This window comes from Mobula hypostoma, chromosome 6 (genome assembly GCF_963921235.1).
Source record: "Mobula hypostoma chromosome 6, sMobHyp1.1, whole genome shotgun sequence".
NCBI lineage: Eukaryota > Metazoa > Chordata > Chondrichthyes > Myliobatiformes > Myliobatidae > Mobula > Mobula hypostoma.
In genome coordinates this window covers 111979662-111999932 of record NC_086102.1, presented here as the reverse complement: position 1 = coordinate 111999932, position 20271 = coordinate 111979662, and the positions used below count along the sequence as shown (strand labels likewise).

General features: G+C 47.0%; 1 protein-coding gene across 3 annotated transcripts in view; it reads left to right on the top strand.

Annotated features, from left to right (window-relative positions):
- The first annotated feature begins 1019 nt into the window (after positions 1 to 1019).
- Positions 1020 to 20271, top strand: part of tns1b (tensin 1b) — a 392135-nt gene continuing 372883 nt past the window's right edge. Inside the window, exon 1 of one of the 3 annotated variants that reach the window (XM_063051466.1) lies at positions 1020 to 1227. In XM_063051466.1, coding sequence (XP_062907536.1) covers positions 1147 to 1227 — 81 coding nt within the window. In that variant the 5' untranslated portion in view covers positions 1020 to 1146. The remainder of the gene's footprint in view (positions 1228 to 20271) is intronic. The other 2 variants (XM_063051470.1, XM_063051471.1) reach the window with 2 other exon arrangements.

Genomic DNA, 20271 nt, shown 5'->3' with positions numbered 1-20271 from the left:
CTCCTGGGGGTGGGGGGGGGGTCGGCTTCTTATTTCATTTTGTATCCACCCCAGAAAAGGCCGTGAGATTCCGGTTGTGGCCGCTTGGGAGGCTGGTGGTTTAAAGGAGAGTTCACACACACAAAACTCGCGCGCACACACACACACACACACACACCACACACACACAGAGCTTTGCACAAACACACACACACACACACACACACACACACACAGAGCTTTGCACAAACACACACACACACACACAGAGCTTTGCACAAACACACACACACACACACACACACACACGCCATAGATATTCACACACACACAGACCTTCAGCCAAACACGCACACCTTTGCACAAACACACACAAAACACATACAACACAGTTGATATTCACACACACAGACATATGAAACATACAAAAACACTCATAGGCCATACACTGAACACACAAAGCACACACTCGACATAGACACAGATATTGTCACAGATACCTACACACAGGCACATATTAAACACACACAAAATGCATTCACAGACATACACTAAACACAGATAAACCACACATACACTCACACACACGCATATACAGATAGACACACACAGACACACAACATACACACAGCCAAACACATACAGACACACACAATACAGACACAGACACACACAAATACGGACACACACACACAGCCAAACACATACAGACACAGACACACACAAATACAGACACAGACACACACACACACACACACACACACACACACACACACACACACACACAAAGCTTGCTTGAAACAAGCCCATCTGAGAGCCCCCAGCCTGCCTCCCCTGGTCCTCACCCCTCGGGAATGAGGACTATGTTTCCTTTGAAAGGATCTGTTAGAGGGGGCAGTTCCCTGCTCACTGTGAGCCTCAGGTCTGCGGTGAATGAGTGAGGGGGGGAGTGGTCTGTTGCAGGCAGGAGCGGAACGAGCTTCCCAGAGGAGGAGAGAGTGTTTCAGTGTCCGTGAGTCCGTGTTGAGAAGCTGGTCGTAAAGAAGGGGAGAGTGGGAGAGTGCCGAGCCTCAGGCAGGCGACCGGGAGTTCTTCTTGGCGTGGAATGATATCTCCGCTGGCTTCCTGCCCTGCTGTTGGACTTGCTAACAGGGCATTGCCATCACCATGCCCTCGTTTACGGTGGAGCTGCCGCGAACCCTGGGCAGAGGAAGGATGCGATGGATATGTATGTCCTGTATGATGTGGGTGAGTGTTTCTTTGCTCAGCTCCCATTTAACCCTCACGCGCGGAGATCCCTCGTCGGGCTGAAGGGGTTAAGTGGTCCCTGCGTTCTTGGCCACGCATTCAGCAGTCTGCGAGCCAGGGGCTGGGGGAACAGGCAGTCAGTTTCCAGCACCGGGCTGGAGAGGGGATAGACCTGGTCCCACCAAGGAGGCTGAATGGGAAGGGTAACGTAACGACTGCGTTACTCCTGATGCCGGAGAAAGAACCCTGCTTCTAATTAGAACAGTTTTGTCTCGACGCTCTCTCAAATCGCACAGGCGAAGGTTCAAGACGTTCCACTTTGATTTGCCAATGAAGCAAGTCTCATCTGCCACACCGAGGTTGTGTTTCAGCCCCCACTGATGTCGGGAGTTGGAAGAATAGAGTCTGTGTGTGTCTGAAGCTCCAAATTGATTCCATACCCTGAGCTTCACTGAACCACACTGACACACACACACACACACACACACACACACACACACACCATACACACACACACACACACACTGACACACACACACACACACAATAGACACACACACTCACACGCACACGCACACACTCACACACACACACACACACACACCAATAGACACACACACACTCAGATACACACACACATACCGATAAAGAGACACACCCACACCCACACACACTCAGACACATGGACACACTCACTCACACACACACACACCCACTCTCTCTCACACACATGCTCACTCTCATACACACACACCCACTCTCACACACACTCATACTCATACACACACATTCACTCACTCACACACACACACTCACACTCACTCACACACAATCACACACACACACATGCACACACAATCACTCACACACACATACTCACACATGCACACTCACACTCACTCACACACACTCACACACTCAGACACAATCACACACACACTCACACTCACACACACATGCGCACACAATCACTCACACACACACTCACACTCACACACTCACTCACAGAAAATCACACACACAAACTCACACTCACACACACACTCATACTCATACACACTCACACACACTCACACTCAGACATCATCACACACACACACACACACACACACACACAGCCCACGTACTGGGGAACCAAACCCTCACCACAAGAAGCAGTAAGTCACTGGATCCAGTTGCAGCCGTTCGGTCCTCGCACTGGGCAAGGGTTTTGTCACTGGTGACTTCTGAAACTATTCAGCTACAGGCGGAGGGCAACTTGTGCTGTGTGAGGGTCCAGGGTGAAAGGGGCCTCCGCTGTTCAAAACTGACTCCCAATGGGGCACCCAAATGAGCTTCCTGCATCACTGGTCCAGGGTGACTCGTCCTTCAAACCAGCAGGGAGAGAGGAGGGGAGGATGAGTGATGGAGGGAGGGAGAAGAGGAGAGGATGAGTGATGGAGGGAGGGAGAGGAGGGGAGGATGAGTGATGGAGGGAGGGAGAGGAGGGGAGGATGAGTGATGGAGGGAGGGAGAGGAGGGAAGGATGATTGTTGGAGGGAGGGGTGAATCCCAGAGAATGAGGGTTGGAGGGAGTGAGGAACCCAGAAGATGTAGGAATCAGAATCTGGTTTAATTTCACTGGCATATATTGTGAAATTTGTTGTTTTGCACCAGCAGTACATTGTAATACATAATAATAATAATAATAATTTAAAAAGCTGGTACGTTACAATAAGAAGTATATATTAAAAACTTTAAACAAGTAGTGCAAAAAATAGTGAGGTAGTGTACATGAGCTCATTGTCCGTTCAGAAATCTGATGGCGGAGGAGAAGAAGCTGTTCCTGAATCATTGAGTGTGTCTTCAGGCTCCTGTACGTCGTCCTTGATGGTAGCAATGAGAAACGGGCATGTCCTGGCTGATGGGGATCGCATTTTCGAGGCATCGCCGTTTTGAAAATGTGCTCACTGCTGGGGAGGCTGGTGTCCATGATGAAGTTGGCTGAGTTCACAACTTTCCACAGCTTTTCCAATCCTGTGCAGTGTCCCCTCCATAACCAGACGGGGATGCAACCTGTTAGAATGCTCTCCACGGTACATCTGTAGAAATTTGTGAGGGTCTTTGGTGACATAACAAATCTACTCAAACTCCTATTGAAATCTAGCCGCTGTCGTGCCTTCTTCAATTGTATCAATATGCCGGGCCCGGGATAGATACTCAAAGATGTTGACACCCAGGGACTTGAAAATGCTCACCCTTTCCACTTCTGATCCCTCGATGAGGACTGGTGTGTGTTCCCTCGACTTCCCCTTCCTTTAGTCCGTAATCAAATTCCTTCTTCCTGAAGGAAGGGATGAATCACAGTTTATGAGGGATGGGGAGAGACGAGAGACCCAGATGATTAGGGATTGAGTGAAGAAAGGGGGAGTCCCAGAGTCCGAAAGGTGGAAAGAGAGCGGGTACCCATTGTTTGTGAAATGGAGGGACAATGAGACCCAAAAAATGAAGGAATGGGGGTGCGGTTCCAAAGGATGAGAGATGGTTTGAAGGAGAGGTGAACACGAGTGTATGAGGGAGAGGTGTGGGAGGTGGATCACCACAGTTTGAGGGAAGAAGGGTGGGTGCATCCCAGAGTTAGAGGAATGGTGAGGTGGGGAGTTTCCTAAGGAAGAGTCTAACAATTGGGGGACGGGAGTGTCCCAGAGTTGGTGGAGGAGAATTCCAGAGCTTTAGCAACAGATGGATGGGGAGGCTCAGAAAATGAGGGATGGAGGGGAGGAAGGGGTAGTCCCACAGTTTGAAGGATGGAGGGAGAGAGGTTCTCAGAGGGAGGGAGGGAGGGGCAAATCCCAGAGTTGGGGGCGGGAGGAGAACAGGGAGGGTGGATTCCACAGTTTGCTACTCCGTGCAAGAACCAAGTGCAGTTAGAGCCACAACCATGAAGGCAGGAATAGCATTGTTCCAACCCCAAGGATGGACGGGAGAACTATGTCCAGTTCTGGTCACCACACTTCAGGAGGGCAGGAAGGTTCTGGGGAGGGTGTGGAAAAGATTCATTAGGATGTCTTCAGGGAGGAGAGACCCCTGCACCAGGGTGGTAATGGAGAAGCCTGCAGTGGTTCTTCTGGAACAGAGAAGGTTGGAAGGATAGGGGATCATGGTGGACAATGTCAGGAGGGGGTTAGAGAAACCAGGGACAGGGTTAAATTGATCAACCAAAGGTAGGATAGGGACATGAGGAGAGAACTTCTCACGCAGAGAGTGGTGATGATGGGGAGACCACTACCTATAGGGGAGGTGGATAGTCAGTTAGCGGGAAAAAGGGTTAGCACTCGGGAGAGCAGGGTTCGACCATGAGGTCATAAGACCATAAAACCTAGGAGCAGAATTAGGCCATTTGGCCCATTGTGTCTGCTCTGCCGTTCTATCATGGCTGATTTATTAACCCCCTCAATCCCATTCTCCTGCCTTCTCCTGTAACCTTTGATGCCCTCACTAATCAAGAACCAATCAAGCTGCGCTTTAAATATACCCATTAACTTGCTTCCACAGTCATTTGTGGCAATGAATTGCACAGATTCACTACCCCCTGGCTAAAGAAATTTGTCCTCTGGCTAAAAATACTCCTCATATGTTAACCCTTTTGTTGCCAGAACCATTCTTGTGAGCGTCCTGTGGACCCTCTCCAATGCCAGCACAATTTTTTTTTAGATAAAGAGACCACAACTGCTCACAATACTCCTAGTGTGGACTAACCAGTGCCTTATAAAGTCTCAGCCTTACCTCCTTGCTTTTATATTCTTACTAACTTACTGGGCACTATGCCACTAGTGTCTGGGGCAGCAGTGAAGCTCCCCCATCTCTGGCAGTGTTCAGGGCTTCCTTCCTCATGCCAGTAGCTTCCTCTCAGTGTTCACTACCGTCTCAAATGACCCTTCTTTGCTGTCTCTGTAACAGTTCTATTGACCAGTCACTGTTGTTAGCTCTAAGCTGGAGGGCTGATGGAGCACCCTTAGCCTGGTCTCTATCCTTTGACCCATGAAGCATGGGTGACCCTGCAGAGAGCCAAAGCTCACGGGTGTGACCCCCGCCAGCATAGCGCTCCCAGATACTGAGGCACGCAAGCCTACGAACTACGTCAGGGTTGTGTTCCTCTTGCAGGTTTCATACTCTAGTCCTCTTGAGATGAAGGTTCACCTTCCTTACCGCTCACTCAACCTGTCAGCTGACCTTCCTGCACGACAACTCCCAAGTTCCTTCGCACCTCTGATTTCAGAGTACTTTCCTGTGTAGAAAATAGTCTACGCCTTTATTCCTTCTCCCAACAGCATGACCATACACATCCTGACACTATTTTCCATCTGCCACCTCGTTGTCCATTCTTGCAATCTGTCTGTCCTTCTGCAGACTGTGGGTGAGGTGGGGGGGGATGAGGCTACAGGGATTGTTGAAATGAGTGCTGCCATTGACTCGATGGGGTTGAATGTCTATGAAGATACTATAATCCCACACACTGAGAGTAGTGAGCAGGCAGTGTGTGTGTGTGTGTGTGTGTGCGTGTGTGTGTGCGTGTGTGTGTGTGTGTGTGTGCGTGTGTGTGCGTGTGCATGCGTGTGTGTGTGCGTGCGTGTGTGTGTGTGTGTGCGTGCGTGTGCGTGCGTGCGTGTGTGTGTGCGTGCGTGTGCGTGCATGTGTGTGTGCGTGTGTGCGTGTGTGTGTGCGCGTGCGTGCGTGTGCATGCGTGTGCGTGTGTGCGTGCGTGTGTGCATGCGTGTGTGTGTGTGCGTGTGCGTGTGCGTGTGTGCGTGCATGTGTGTGCGTGTGTGTGTGCGTGCGTGTGTGTGCGTGCGTGTGTGTGTGTGTGTGCGTGCGTGTGCGTGTGCGTGTGTGCGTGCGTGTGTGTGTGCGTGTGTGTGTGTGCGTGTGTGCGTGCGTGTGTGTGTGCGTGCGTGTGCATGTGTGTGTGTGCGTGCGTGTGTGTGTGCGTGCGTGTGTGTGTGTGCGTGTGTGCGTGCGTGTGTGTGTGTGTGCGTGCGTGTGCGTGTGCGTGTGTGCGTGCGTGTGTGTGTGCGTGTGTGTGCGTGTGTGTGCGTATGTGTGTGTGCATGTGCGTGCGTGTGTGTGTGTGTGTGCGTGTGTGTGTGTGTGTGTGTGTGTGAGAGAGAGAGAGAGAGAGAGAGAGAGAGAGAGAGAGAGAGATGGATAGATAGAGACAGGGAATGGGCCCTGAATTCCGTGCTGTGGGAATGTAGTCATACAGAGAACTGGACCTGTATTCCATGCTCTGGGAATGTAATCAGACAGGGAATCGGATCTGTAGTCTGGGTCCCGGCAGTATCAGACAGGCAGCAAGTTGCCTTGGTTGGATTTTGGAAGGGACTCACTGTCGGTGAAGGAGGGTGCTGAGCCCACCCACATCATGGCAGGGATCATGGAAACAGGCCCGATCACCCAACTGGTCCAGGCTGCCAATATTCCCAGTAATCCAGTTCCAAGTGTCTTTGAAACATTGTCAACGGATCTGCCTCAGCAATGCCCTCTGGCAGCTCGTCCCATGAACGGACCACCCTCTGGATGAAGAGGACACGTTTCAGGTTGCCATTCCATTTCCCCGCTTTCTCCTTGGCGTTGTCACAGGTTACATAGACTTGCCGGCCTGTACAGTTCCGAGCAATGGGGGCTGGGGCCAGTGGGGGGGAGCTGCAATTATGCCCAACAATAATGGAGCATTGTGTTGGGTTCTGGTCGCCTCATTATTGGAAGGATGTGGAAATTTCAGAAAGGGTGCGGAGGAGATTTACCAGGATGTTGCCTGGATTAGAGAGCACGTCTGATGAGGATAGGCTGAGTGAGCTGGGGCTTTTCTCTTTGGAGTGAAGGAGGATGAGGGGTGACTTGACAGATGTACAAGATGATAAGTGGCATAGATAGAGTGGAGAGCCAGAGACTGTTTCCCAGGGAGGAAATGGTTAATACAAGGGGGTATAACTTAAAGGTCTTTGGAGGAAGGCATGGGGGGCTGTCAGAGGTAGGTTTTTAATACAGAGAGTGATGGAGTGTGGAAAACCCTGCCAGGGGTGGTGGTAGAGGCAGATACATTAGGGACAATTAAGAGACTCTTAGACAGGCACGTGGATGGTAAGAAAATGGAGGGCTGTGTGGGAGGGAAGGGTTAGCTTGTCCTTAGAGTAGGTTAAAAGGTCAGTACAACATGGTGGGCCAACCGGCCTTTACTGTTCCATATTCTATGTCTGACTTTATCCTGACACCTCGTACAACCCCCAAGCCCCAGCTCTACAAATAAACAGGCAGATTTATGAATTGTTCTGCCTTGCTTCAGTGCTCCAGACCAGAAGGAGCCTTACACCTCAATGTTAAAGCAAATTTATTATGAAAATACATACATGTTGCCATATATTACCCTAAGATTCATGTTCTGGTCGGAATTCAGAGTAGAACAAAGGAATATAATTGAAACCGCACACAGACACTGACAATCAACCGATGTGCAAAGACGGCCAGCTGTGCAACTACAAAATAAAACAAACAATAGTAATTATACGTAAGGATATAACTAATGCTGAGAACATGGGTTGTAGAGTCCTTGAAAGTGAGTCCATAGGTTGTAGTGTCAGTTCAGAGTTGAACTGATTCAACTTTTTTCATGGGAGAGAATTCGAAAAACAGAGATGCAAAGGAACTGGGGAGTCCTTGTGCAGGATTCCCAAAATGTTAACTTACAGGTCGAGCCGGTGGTGAGGAAGGCAAATGCAATGTTAGCATTCATTTTGAGAGGAGCAAGTATGTAATGCTAATGTTTTCTAAAGCTCTGGTCAGACCGCGCTTGGAGTATTACGAGCACTTCTGGGCCTCTTATCTAAGAAGAGATGTGCAGGCATTGGAGAGAATCCAGAGGAGGCTCCTGAGAATGATCTGGGAATGAAAGTGTTAACATATGAGGAGTATTTGATGGCTCAGGGCCCGTACACACTGGAGGTTAGAAGAATGAGGGGAGACCTCATTGAAACCTATCGAATATTGAAAGGCCTAGAGAGAGTGAATGTGGAGAGTATGTTTCCTATAGCGGGGGAGTTGAGGGCCAGAGGGTACAGCCTCCAAGTAAACAGGTATCCTTTTAGAACGGAGATGGGGAAGAATTTCTTCAGGCAGAGAGTGGTGAATCTGTGGAATTCATTGCCACAGACGGCTGTGGAGGCCAGTCATTGAGTGTATTTAAGGCAGAGATTCATAGGTTCTTGATTAGTAAAGCCATCAAAGGGTACGGGGAGAAGGCAGGAGAATGAGTTGAGAGGGATGATAGACCAGCCATGACGAAATGACAGAACAGACTCAATGAGTCAAATTCCCTATTTCGACTCCAATGTCTTATGGAATTCTCTGCTCAGGAATGTTAAATGGAAGTAGTGCACACAGCCCAGGCCGTTATGCGTAAAGCCCTCCCCACCACTGAGCACATCTATACAACATGTTGCTGCAAGAGAGCAGCATCTATCATCAGGGACCCCCACCATCCAGCCTATGCTCTCTTCTCACTGCTGGCATCAGGAAGGTGGTACAGGAGCCTCGGGACTAACACCACCAGGTTCAGGGACAGTTATTACCCCTCAACCATCAGGAAGGTGGTACAGGAGCCTTGGGACTAAGGGAACTATGGTGCTATGAGGGAAGAGCTGGCCAAAGTTCAATGGATGACAGTGGAACAGCAATGGCAAGTGTTTCTGGAAATAATGCGGAAGGTGCAGGACCAGTTCGTTCCAAAGAGGAAGAAAGATCCTAAGGGGAGTAAGGGGAGGCTGTGGCTGACAAGGGAAGTAATGGACAGCATAAAAATAAAAGAGAAAAAGCATAACATAGCAAAGACGAGTGGGAAGCCGGAGGATTGGGAAACTTTTAAAGAGCAACAGAAGGTAACTAAAAAGGCGATGCGCAGAGAAAAAATGAGGTACGAAGGTAAACTAGCCAAGAATATAAAGGAGGATAGTAAAAACTTCTTTAGGTATGTGAAAAGGAAAAAAATAGTTAAGACCAAAATTGGGCTCTTGAAGACAGAAGTGGGTGAATTTATTATGGGAACAAGGAAATGGCAGACAAGTTGAACAGGTACTTTGGATCTGTCTTCACTAGGGAAGACACAAACAATCTCCCAGATATAATAGTGTCCAAAGGACTTAGGGTAATGGATGAATTGAAGGAAATTTATATTAGGCAGGAAATGATGTTGGATAGACTGTTGGGTCTGAAGGCTGATAAGTTCCCGGAACCTGATGGTCTGCATCCCAGGGTACTTAAGGAGGTGGCTTTCGAAATCGTGGACACATTGGTAATCATTTTCCAATGTTCTATAGATTCAGGATCAGTTCCTGTGGATTGGAGAGTGGCTAATGTTGTCCCTCTCTTCAAGAAGGGAGGAAGAAAGAAAACAGGGAATTGTAGACCGGTTAGCCTGATGTCGGTGGTGGGAAGGATGCTAGAGTCAATTATAAAAGATGAAATTATGACACATCTAGATAGTAGTAACAGGATTGGTCCAAGTCTGCATGGATTTACGAAGGGGAAATTGTGCTTGACTAATCTTCTGGAATTTTTTGAGATTGTAACTATGAAAATGGACAAGGGAGAGCCAGTGGTCGTAGTGTACCTGGACTTTCAGAAAGCCTTTGATAAAGTCCCACATAGGAGATTAGTGGGCAAAATTAGGGCACATGGTATTGGGGGCAGAGTACTGACATGGATTGAAAATTGGCTGGCTGACAGAAAACAAAGAGTAGCGATTAACGGGTCCCTTTCGGAATGGCAGGCGGTGACCAGTGGGGTATCGCAGGGTTCAGTGCTGGGACCGCAGCGGTTTACAATATATATTAATGATTTAGATGAGGGAATTAAAAGTAACATCAGCAAATTTGCCGATGACACAAAGCTGGGTGGCAGTGTGAAATGTGAGGAGGATGTTATGAGAATGCAGGGTGACTTGGACAGTCTGGGTGAGTGGGCAGATGCATGGCAGATGCAGTTTAATGTGGATAAATGTAAGGTTATCCACTTTGGTGGTAAGAACAGGAAGGCAGATTATTATCTAAATGGAGTCAAGTTAGGAAAAGGGGAAGCACAATGAGATCTAGGTGTTCTCGTACATCAGTCACTGAAAGCAAGCATGCAAGTACGGCAGGCAGTGAAGAAAGCTAATGGCATGCTGGCCTTCATAACAAGGGGAATTGAGTATAAGAGCAAAGAGGTCCTTCTGCAGCTGTACGGGGCCCTGGTCAGACCACACCTGGAGTACTGTGTGCAGTTTTGGTCTCCAAATTTGAGGAAGGACATTCTTGCTATTGAGGGAGTGCAGCGTAGGTTCTCAAGGTTAATTCCCAGGATGGCGGGACTGTCATATGTCGAAAGATTGGAGCGACTGGACTTGTATGCTCTGGAATTTAGAAGGCTGAGAGGGGATCTTATTGAAACATAAAAGATTATTAAGGGATTGGACACGCTGGAGGCAGGAAGCATGTTCCCGCTGATGGGTGAGTCCAGAACCAAAGGCCACAGTTTAAGAATTAGGGGTAGGCCATTTAGAACGGAGTTGACGAAAAACTTTTTCACCCAGAGAGAGGTGGATATATGGAATGCTCTGCCCCAGAAGGCTGTGGAGGCCAAGTTTCTGGATGCTTTCAAAAAAGAGATGGATAGAGCTCTTAAAGATAGCAGAATCAAAGGTTATGGGGATAAGGCAGGAACTGGATACTGACAGTGGATGATCAGCCATGATCACAGTGAATGGCGGTGCTGGCTCGAAGGGCCGAATGGCCTACTCCTGCACCTATTGTCTATTGTCTATTGACTCACACCACCAGGTTCAGGAACAGTTATTACCCCCCAACCATCAGGCTCTTGAACCAAAGGGTATAACATCTCTCAACCTCACTAGCTCTGTCTTTAAAATGGACTGACTTTCAAGGACTCTTCATCTCATGTTCTCCATAATTATTGTCTTATTTTTAAATTATTATTCTTTGTTTCATTTTGTATTTGCACAGTTTGTGGTCTTTTGCACACTGGTTGAATGCCCAAATTAATGTGGTCTTTCAGTGATTCTATATGGTTATCATTCTTTTTGGATTTATTGAGTATGCCCACAAGAAAGTAAATCTCAGGGTTGTATATAGTGACATATATGTACTCTGATAATAAATTTACTTTGAACTTTGAACTTCATGGAGGTTCAGTCACTGAGTGTAAAATGGTAAAATAGTATATTGGTTTACTATGGTCAACGTACCAAGTTTCAGTGAAAAACATCTCTTGCACATCCTTCAGACAGATTAACTGCATTGAAGTAGAACAAGAGAGTCATAGAATCATATAGTACAGAAACAGGGCCTTCAGCCCAACTCATCTATGCTAACCAAGATGTCTCATTCAAACTAGAACCATTTGCCAGTGTTTGGCCTGTATCCCTCTCAACTTATCCGATGCATGCATTTGTCTGGCTGACATTTAAAATCTGTTATTCTACCTGTCTCAACCAGTTCTTCTGGCAGCTCATTCCACATTGATACTACCCTTTGTGCAAAAGAATTGTCCTCAAGTTTCCCAAATCTTCTCCCCTCACCTTAAACCTGTGCCCTCTAGTTCTTGATCCTTCCGTTCTGGGGAAAAGACCTTCTCTATGCTTCTCATGATTGTATACACTTCTATCAGCTCACCCATCAATCTCCTCTGCTCCAAGGAATAAGGCCCTAGACTGTCCAACTTCTCCCTATAACTCAATCCCTCAGTCAGAATCAGAAACAAGAGAAAACCTGCAGATTCTGGAAATCCAAGCCACACACAGAAAATGCTGGAGGAACTCAGCAGGCCAGGCAGCATCTGTGGAAAAGAGTTCAGTTGACATTTCGGGCCCAAACTCTTTGGCAGGACTGGAGAAAAAAAGCTGAGGAGTAGATTTAAAAGGTTTAATATCATGAGCATATGTGGTGAAATTTGTTGTTTTGTAGCAGCAGTACAGTGCCATACATAATAATTGGTGCAAACCCTGTAAGTTACAATAAGTATATAATAACTAGTGCTAAAGGAGAGCCAAACAATTAGTAAGGTATGTACATGGGTTCATTGTCCATTCAGAACTCTGATGGCGGAGGAGGAGAAGCTGTTCCTCGATCACTGAGTGTGAGTCTTCACTGTACCTCCTCCTTGATGGTGGCAATGAGAAGAGGGCACATCCTGGGTGTTGGGGTCCTCAGTGATGGATGCCGCCTTTTTGAGGTATCGCCTTTCGGAGGGGTCCTCGAATTTGGGGAGGCTGGTGCCCATGATGGAGCTGTCTGAGTTTACAAGTTTCTGCAGCTCTTTCCAATCCTGTGCAGTGGCCCCTCTGCACCAGATGGTGGGGCTTCCGAGTAAATCTTTTCTGCACTCTTTCCAGTTTAATAACATCTCTCCTATAGCAAGGCAACCAAAACTGAACACTAATCTCCAGGTAACACACATCAAAGTTGCTGGTGAACGCAGCAGGCCAGGCAGCATCTCTAGGAAGAGGTACAGTCGACGTTTCAGGCTGTGACCCTTCGTCAGGACTAACTGAAGGAAGAGCTAGTAAGAGATTTGAAAGTGGGAGGGGGAGGGGGAGATCTGAAATGATAGGAGAAGACAGGAGGGGGAAGGATGGAGCCAAGAGCTGGACAGTTGATTGGCAAAAGGGATATGAGAGGATCATGGGACAGGAGGCCTAGGGAGAAAGAAAAGGGGGAGGGGGGAAAAGCCCAGAGGATGGGCAAGGGGTATAGTCAGAGGGACAGAGGGAGAAAAAGGAGAGAGAGAGAGAGACAAAGAAAATATATAATAAATAAATAAATAAATAAATAAATAACGGATGGGGTACGAAGGGGAGGTGGGGCATTAACGGAAGTTAGAGAAGTCAATGTTCTTGCCATCAGGTTGGAGGCTACCCAGACGGAATATAAGATGTTGTTCCTCCAACCTGAGTGTGGCTTCATCTTGACAGTAGAGGAGGCCGTGGATAGACATATCAGAATGGGAATGGGACGTGGAATTAAGATGTGTAGCCACTGGGAGATCCTGCTTTCTCTGGTGGGCAGAGCGTAGGTGTTCAGCAAAGCGGTCTCCCAGTCTGCGTCAGGTCTCGTCAATATATAGAAGGCCACATCGGGAGCACTGGAAGCAGTATATCACCCCAGCCGACTCACAGGTGAAGTGTCGCCTCACCTGGAAGGACTGTCTGGGGCCCTGAATGGTGGTAAGGGAGGAAGTGTAAGGGCATGTGTAGCACTTGTTCCACTTACAAGGATAAGTGCCAGGAGGGAGATCAGTGGGGAGGGATGGGAGGGACGAATGGACAAGGAAGTCGTGTAGGGAACAATCCTTGTGGAAAGAAGCCAATATATAGAAGGCTGCATCGGGAGCATTAACTTCCATTAATACCCCTTCCCCCTCATACCCCATCCATTATTTATTTATTTATTCTCTCTCTCTCTCTCTCTCTCTCTCTCTCTCTCTCTCTCTCTCTATATATATATATATATATATATATATATATATATATACACACATACATACACACACACATTCTCTCTCTCACTCTCCTTTTTCTCCCTCTGTCCCTCTGACTATACCCCTTGCCCATCCTCTGGGCTTGCCCCCTCCCCCCTTCTTTCTCCCTAGGCCTCCTGCCCCATGATCCTCTCATATCACTTTTGCCTATCACCTGTCCAGCTCTTGGCTCCATCCCTCCTCCTCCTGTCTTCTATCATTTTGGATCTCCCCCTCCCCTCCCCACTTTCAAATCTCTTACTAGCTTTTCCTTCAGTTAGTCCTGATGAAGGGTCTCGGCCTGAAACGTCGACTGTACCTCTTCCTAGAGATGCTGCCTGGCCTGCTGCGTTCACCAGCAACTTTGATGTGTGTTGCTTGAAATTCCAGCATCTGCAGATTTCCTCGTGTTTGCGTTTACTAATCTCCAGGTGCTGCCTCACCAGCATCCTGTACCACTGCATCGTCGCCTCACAACCTTTGTACTCAGTACTCTAACCGATGAAGGCCAGCATGCTCGAAGCACTCTTTACCATCCTGTCCACCTGTATCTCCAATTTCAGACAGCTGTGTACTTGTCTTCAAGTCTCCTCTGTTCTGCACCACTCTAAAAGGCCCTGTGTTCACGCTGAATGTCCTACCTGGATTTGACTTTCCAAAAATGCAACACCTCACACTTATCTGAATTTGCCATTCCTTGACTTACTCAGCTGATCAATATCCCTCTGGAACTTTTGATTACCTTCTTCACTGTCCACTCTACCACCAACACATTGTCAAGGAAAATCAGGAGCAGAGTGCAGAATTAAGTGTTGTGGTTACAGAGAAAGTGCAGTGTAGGCAGATAATCAGGTGCAAGGCCATACTGAGGTAGGTTGTGAAGAGTATTCAAAACAGAGAGAGGTTTTTAGATCAAGGATGAACTTTATTCACCATGTACATTTACACGTATTAGCAATTTGCAGTGGTGAGTTGACTGGGCATGACATACAACAAAACAACATTCAGCAATTATAAAGAAAGTTAGAGGTTAAGTTAAAGATAAATGTACATTGTAAACAGCACGCTGAAGACTGGTTTGTAGTGTTTACTGTGCCGTGCAGTGACTGAGGTAATAGACAGAGCGGGTGGGGGTGGGGGTGGGCTAATTAGAATGGTTGACCAGACTAATTGTCTGGGGAAAGAAACTTTTAAGATAATACTGAAGTTTTTGGTTTAATAACTCTATAATGCTTTCCAGAAGGGAGCCTTTGGAAAAGGTAGCTTGCAGTGTGGGTAGAGTCGACAATGTTTATTCCTGCCAACTTTTTTGTCACGTATAGAGACATACAGTCATAGAAATGTACAACACAGAAACAGGCCCTTCGGCCCATCTAGTCCATGCCGAAACCATTGAAACTGTCTACGGCCATCAACCTGTACCGGGACCAAAGCCCTCCATGCCCCTGCCATCCATGTACCTATCCAAATCTTGCTTAAGCGTTGAAATCGAGCTTGATTGCACCATTTGTGCTGGCAACTCATTCCACACTCTCAACACTCTCTGGGTTAAGAAGTTCCTTTTGCCTTTCAACCTTAACCCATGACCTCTGGTTGCAGTCCCACCCAACCTCAGTGGAAAAAGCCTGCTTGCAAGTACCCTACCTATACCCCTCATAATGTTGCATACCTCTATCAAATATCATCTCAATCAGCTATGTTCCAAGGAATAAGGTCCTAATCTATTCAATCTTTCCTTATAAATCAGGTCCTCCAGACTCTATAACTGCTGTGGTGATGGCAAGGACCCTTTCTGCTGCCCTGCCATTTCGCTGTCGTTTTTGTGTATTGTGAGGGGAAACTAATGGATGTGTTATTGCAGAGTGGCCTGCAGATAATGATTCTCAGGTTCCTGTGTAACCAGTTCAAATGGGCTCCCTCCATTGCTGTATAACAGGGCCCAGTGGCTGGATAACCTCTAACTTTGGTTTGATGAAGTTTACAGATACGCAGGGACACAAAGCCTTGTACGTCTGGTTGAACCAGAATCAGAATCAGGGTGGGGAAACGTGCTTCTGTGGAGGGGTGAGATTATATTCCCTTTGTCCTATCCATCCTGCCTAACATGGAATTGGATTGGAACTAGTCTATTGTTCTCACATGTACCGAGACACAATGAACATCTCGTCTTGCATACAGATCAATTCATTATACAGTCCATTGAGGTAGAACAAGGGAAAATAATAACAGAATGGAGAATAAAGTGTAACAGATGCAGAGAAAGTGCAGTGCACATTGGCAATAGGATAGAAGGTCATAACGGGGTAGATTGTGAGGCCAAGTGTCTATCTTATCAGCCTAGGAGCTGTTCAAGAGTCTTATAACAGTGGGGTAGAAGCTGTCCTTGTGTCTGGTGGTATGTGCTTTCAGGCTTTTGTGTCTTCTGCCTGATGGGAGACGGGAGAAGAGAGAATGCCTGGGGTTTTTGATTGTGTTGCATTGTGACACGGAGGATATAGGTTTTGCATGCATTCATTCACACAATGCTGGTATTGAAACTGCCCCCCATCTAGGTTGTGTAATTAATTGCTCTGGATCCACTTGGAATGATGTGTACAGGGTGGCCTCCCTGTTATAGGAAAGACATGGTTAAGCTGAAGAGATTTACCAGGATGTTGCCAGGACTAGAAGGACTGAGTTGCCCAGGGTAGGTCTCCATTCCTTTGAAAGTAGGAGAATGAGGGACAGCATTATTGAAGTGTTTAAAACTATATGAGGCATAGATAAGGTGGACAGTAACAGTCTTTTCCTTAGGGTAGATAAGCCCCAAACTAGGGGGCAATAGTCTTAGGGGGAGAGGAGAAAGATTTGAAATGAACTTGCAGGCAACTTTTTCACTCAGACCGTGGCAAGCATATGGAATGAACTGCCAGAGAAAGTAGTTGAGGCAGGTACAAAGTTTAAAGTTCAAAGTACATTTTATTATTAAAGCACAATACATATATGTCACCATTTGCAGCACTGAGATTCACTTTCTTGTGGGCATACTCAACAAATCTATAGAATAATAATAGAACATAGAATAGTACAGCACAGTACAGGCCTTTCAGCCCACAATGTTGTACTGACCCTCAAACCCTGCCTCCCATATAACAATAATGACTATAACAGATTCAGTGAAAGACTGCCCAACTGGAGTGCAGAAGGCAACAAACTGTGTAAATGCATAAAGAAGAAACAATAATGTAAATAAAGCAATAAATATTGAGAACATGCGATGAAGAGTCCTTGAAAGTGAGTCTATAGGTTGTGGGAACATTTCAGTGATGGGGTGAGTGAAGTTATTCCCTTTGTTCAAGAACCTGATGGGTGAGGGGTAGTAACTGTTCCTGAACCTCGATGGTGTGAGTCTTAAGGCTCCTGTACCTTCTTCCTGATGGCAGCAGTGAGAAGTCAGCCTGGCCTGGGTGGAGGGGATCCCTGACAATGGATGCTGCTTCCCTGCGTTTCGTGTAATGTGCTCAATGGTGGGGAGGGCTTTACTCATGACGGACCGGGCCGTATCCACTACTTCTTGTAGAATTTTCTGTTCAGGATCATTGGTGTTTCCATACCAGGACATGATGCAGCCAGTCAATATTCTCTCCACTACACATCTATAGAAGTTTGTCGAAGTTTTAGATGTCATGCCGAATCTCGGCAAACTCAGGAAACTAAGGAAGTAGAGGCAATTGTACTATTTAAGAAGCACTTGTACTGGTAATCGAAGGGACAGGTCTTGGAGGGATTGAGGCTGAATGCAGGAAAGTGTGACCAGCGGGCACTGTGGTCAGTATGCGGTTGGGCCAAAGGGCATGTATCTGTGCTGTATTGCTCTGTGACTGTAAAAACTGAAAATACTGGAAATACTCAGCAGGTCAGGCAGCGTCTGTGGAGAGAGACAGTGAACTTCCAGCTCCGCGGCGCTTCATCAGACACCAAGTGCTTGTCTCGTCACTGCTGTCTGCGTGATGTCACGTTGCACAAGTTCTCTGCTGCAGCACCAACAATGTCACGGTGACAGCAACGCTGTGATTGTGGATGCTGGGGACTTTGAATTTCTCTTTGTCCCCTGGTGCCCCGATGAAGCAGGGCCTGTGTATGGGGAGATCCCACTGCTGGTGCACTGCATCCCAGTAAGCTTGTCATAGTTATAGAACAATACAGCACAGAAACGAGCCCTTCAGTCCATCCTGAGCTATTAAACTGCCCAGTCCCATTGCCCTCTATACCCCTCCTATCCACGTACCAATCCAAACATCCACCACTTCTGCTGGCAACTCTCACCACCCTCTGAGTGAAGATGTTCCCCCTCAGGTTCCCCTTAAACATTTCACCTTTCACCCTTAACCCATGACCTCCAGTTCTAGTCTCGCCCAGCCTCAGTGGAAAAACCCTGCTTGCATTTACCCGATCTATTCCACTCATAATTTTACATACCTCTATCAAACCTCCCCTCATTCTCCTACGCTTCAGGTAATAAAGTCCTAATCTATTTCACCTTTCCCTATGACTCAGGTGCTCAAGCCCCAGTAACATCCTTGTAAATTTTACCTGCACTCTTTCAACCTGATTAACATCATTCATGTAGGTAGCTGACCAAAAATGCACCAAATACTACTCCAAATTAGGCAACACCAGTGTTTTATACAACTTCAACTTAGCATCCCAACTCCTGTCCTCAATACTTTGATTAAGGAAAGCCAATCGGCTGAAAGCTTTCTTTATGATCCCATCTACCTGTGGCCGGAATCCCCCGATCCTTTAGAGTGAGTCTGTGTTTGGCATCTTTCCCATCATATGCTCTTTAATTATCTGGGAAGAAGGAGGCTCTCGGACATTACAGAATTGTTGACTTATTAGTCTTACTCGGCAGATTTGTGGAGTGGTTCAGGAAGGAATTGTTGCCAAAGCTCAAAGCGGACAGGAGAGTTTGCCCAGCGTAAATTAATGTTTTACGTGCGGAGATTTCAAACTAGAGTAATGCAGCTGAGCAGAGGCCAAGAAACCAGAGAATCCAGGGATCAAGGTGGTCGCTGTGAAAATTAAAGTAAGCCGTAGTCGTAAGACACAGAGCAGATTAGGCTATTCAGCCCATCGCGTTTTCTTCACCATTCCATCCTGGCTGATTTATTTTCCCTCTCAATCCCATTCTCCTGCCTTCTCCCTGTAACCTTTGTTACCCTCTCTAATCAAGAACCTATCAACCCTCGCTTTAAATATACCCAGTGACTTGGCCTCCACAACTGTCTGTGGCAATGAATTCCACAGATTCACTGCTGTCTGGCTGAAGAAATTCCTCCTCATCTCTGTTCTAAATGGACGTCCCTCTATTCTGAGATTTTGCCCTTTGGCTTTAGACTCCCCCACCATTGGAAACATGCTCCCCACATGCACTCTATCCCCCTTCATTCTTCCAAACTCCAGCCAGTACAGGCCCAGAGCCATCAAAGCTCCTCTTTCATTCCCAGAATTCTTCTCGGGAATTTCCTCTGGACCCTCTCCAATGCTACCACTGCTCACAATAGTCCAAGTACTGTCTGATAAATGCCTTTTAAAGCCTCAGCATTACATCCTTGCTCTTATATTCCAGTACTCTTGAAGTGAATGGTAATATTTCATTTGACTTCCAACTGACCCAAGCTGCAAGTTAACTTTTAGGGAATCCTGCACAAGAACTCCCAGGTCCCTTTGCACCTCTGATTTTTGAATTTTCTCCCCATTTGGAAAATAGTCTATGCTTTTATTCCTTGTACCAAACTTCATGACCATACACTTCCCTACACTATATTCCATCTGCCACTTTTTTGCCCATTTCCCAATCTGAGCCTTCTGCAGACTCCCTGTTTCTTTAACACTACCTGCCCCTCCACCTGTCTTTGTATCATCTGCAAATCTGGCCACAGAGCCATCAATTCCATCATCTAAATCATTGACACGTAACATGAAAAGAAGCAGTCGTAACACCGATCCTTACAGAACACCCATAGTCACCGGCAGCCAACTAGAAATGGCTCCCTTCACTCCCACGTTTTGCCTCCTGCCAGTCAGCCAATCTCCTATCCATGCTAGCATCTTTCCTGTAATACCATGGGCTCTTATCTTGTTTAGCAGCCTCATGTGTGGCACCCTGTCAAAGGTTTTCTAAAAATCCCAGTAAATCAGATTTGCTGGCTCTCCTTTGTCTGTTATTTCCTCAAAGAATTCCAACAGATTTGTCAGGCAAGATTTCCCCTGAAGGAAACCATGCTGACTTTGGCCTATTTTATCTTTTGTTGGCAATTACCCTGAAGCCTCATCCTTAATAATGGACTCCAACATCTTCCAAACCACTGAAATCGGGCTAACTGCCCTATAATTTCCTTTCTTCTGCCTCCCTCCCTTCTTAAAGAATGGAGTGACATTTGCAATCTTCCAGCCCTAGGGAACCATGCCAGCATCTAGTGATTCTTGCAAATTCATTACTAATGCCTCCACAATCTC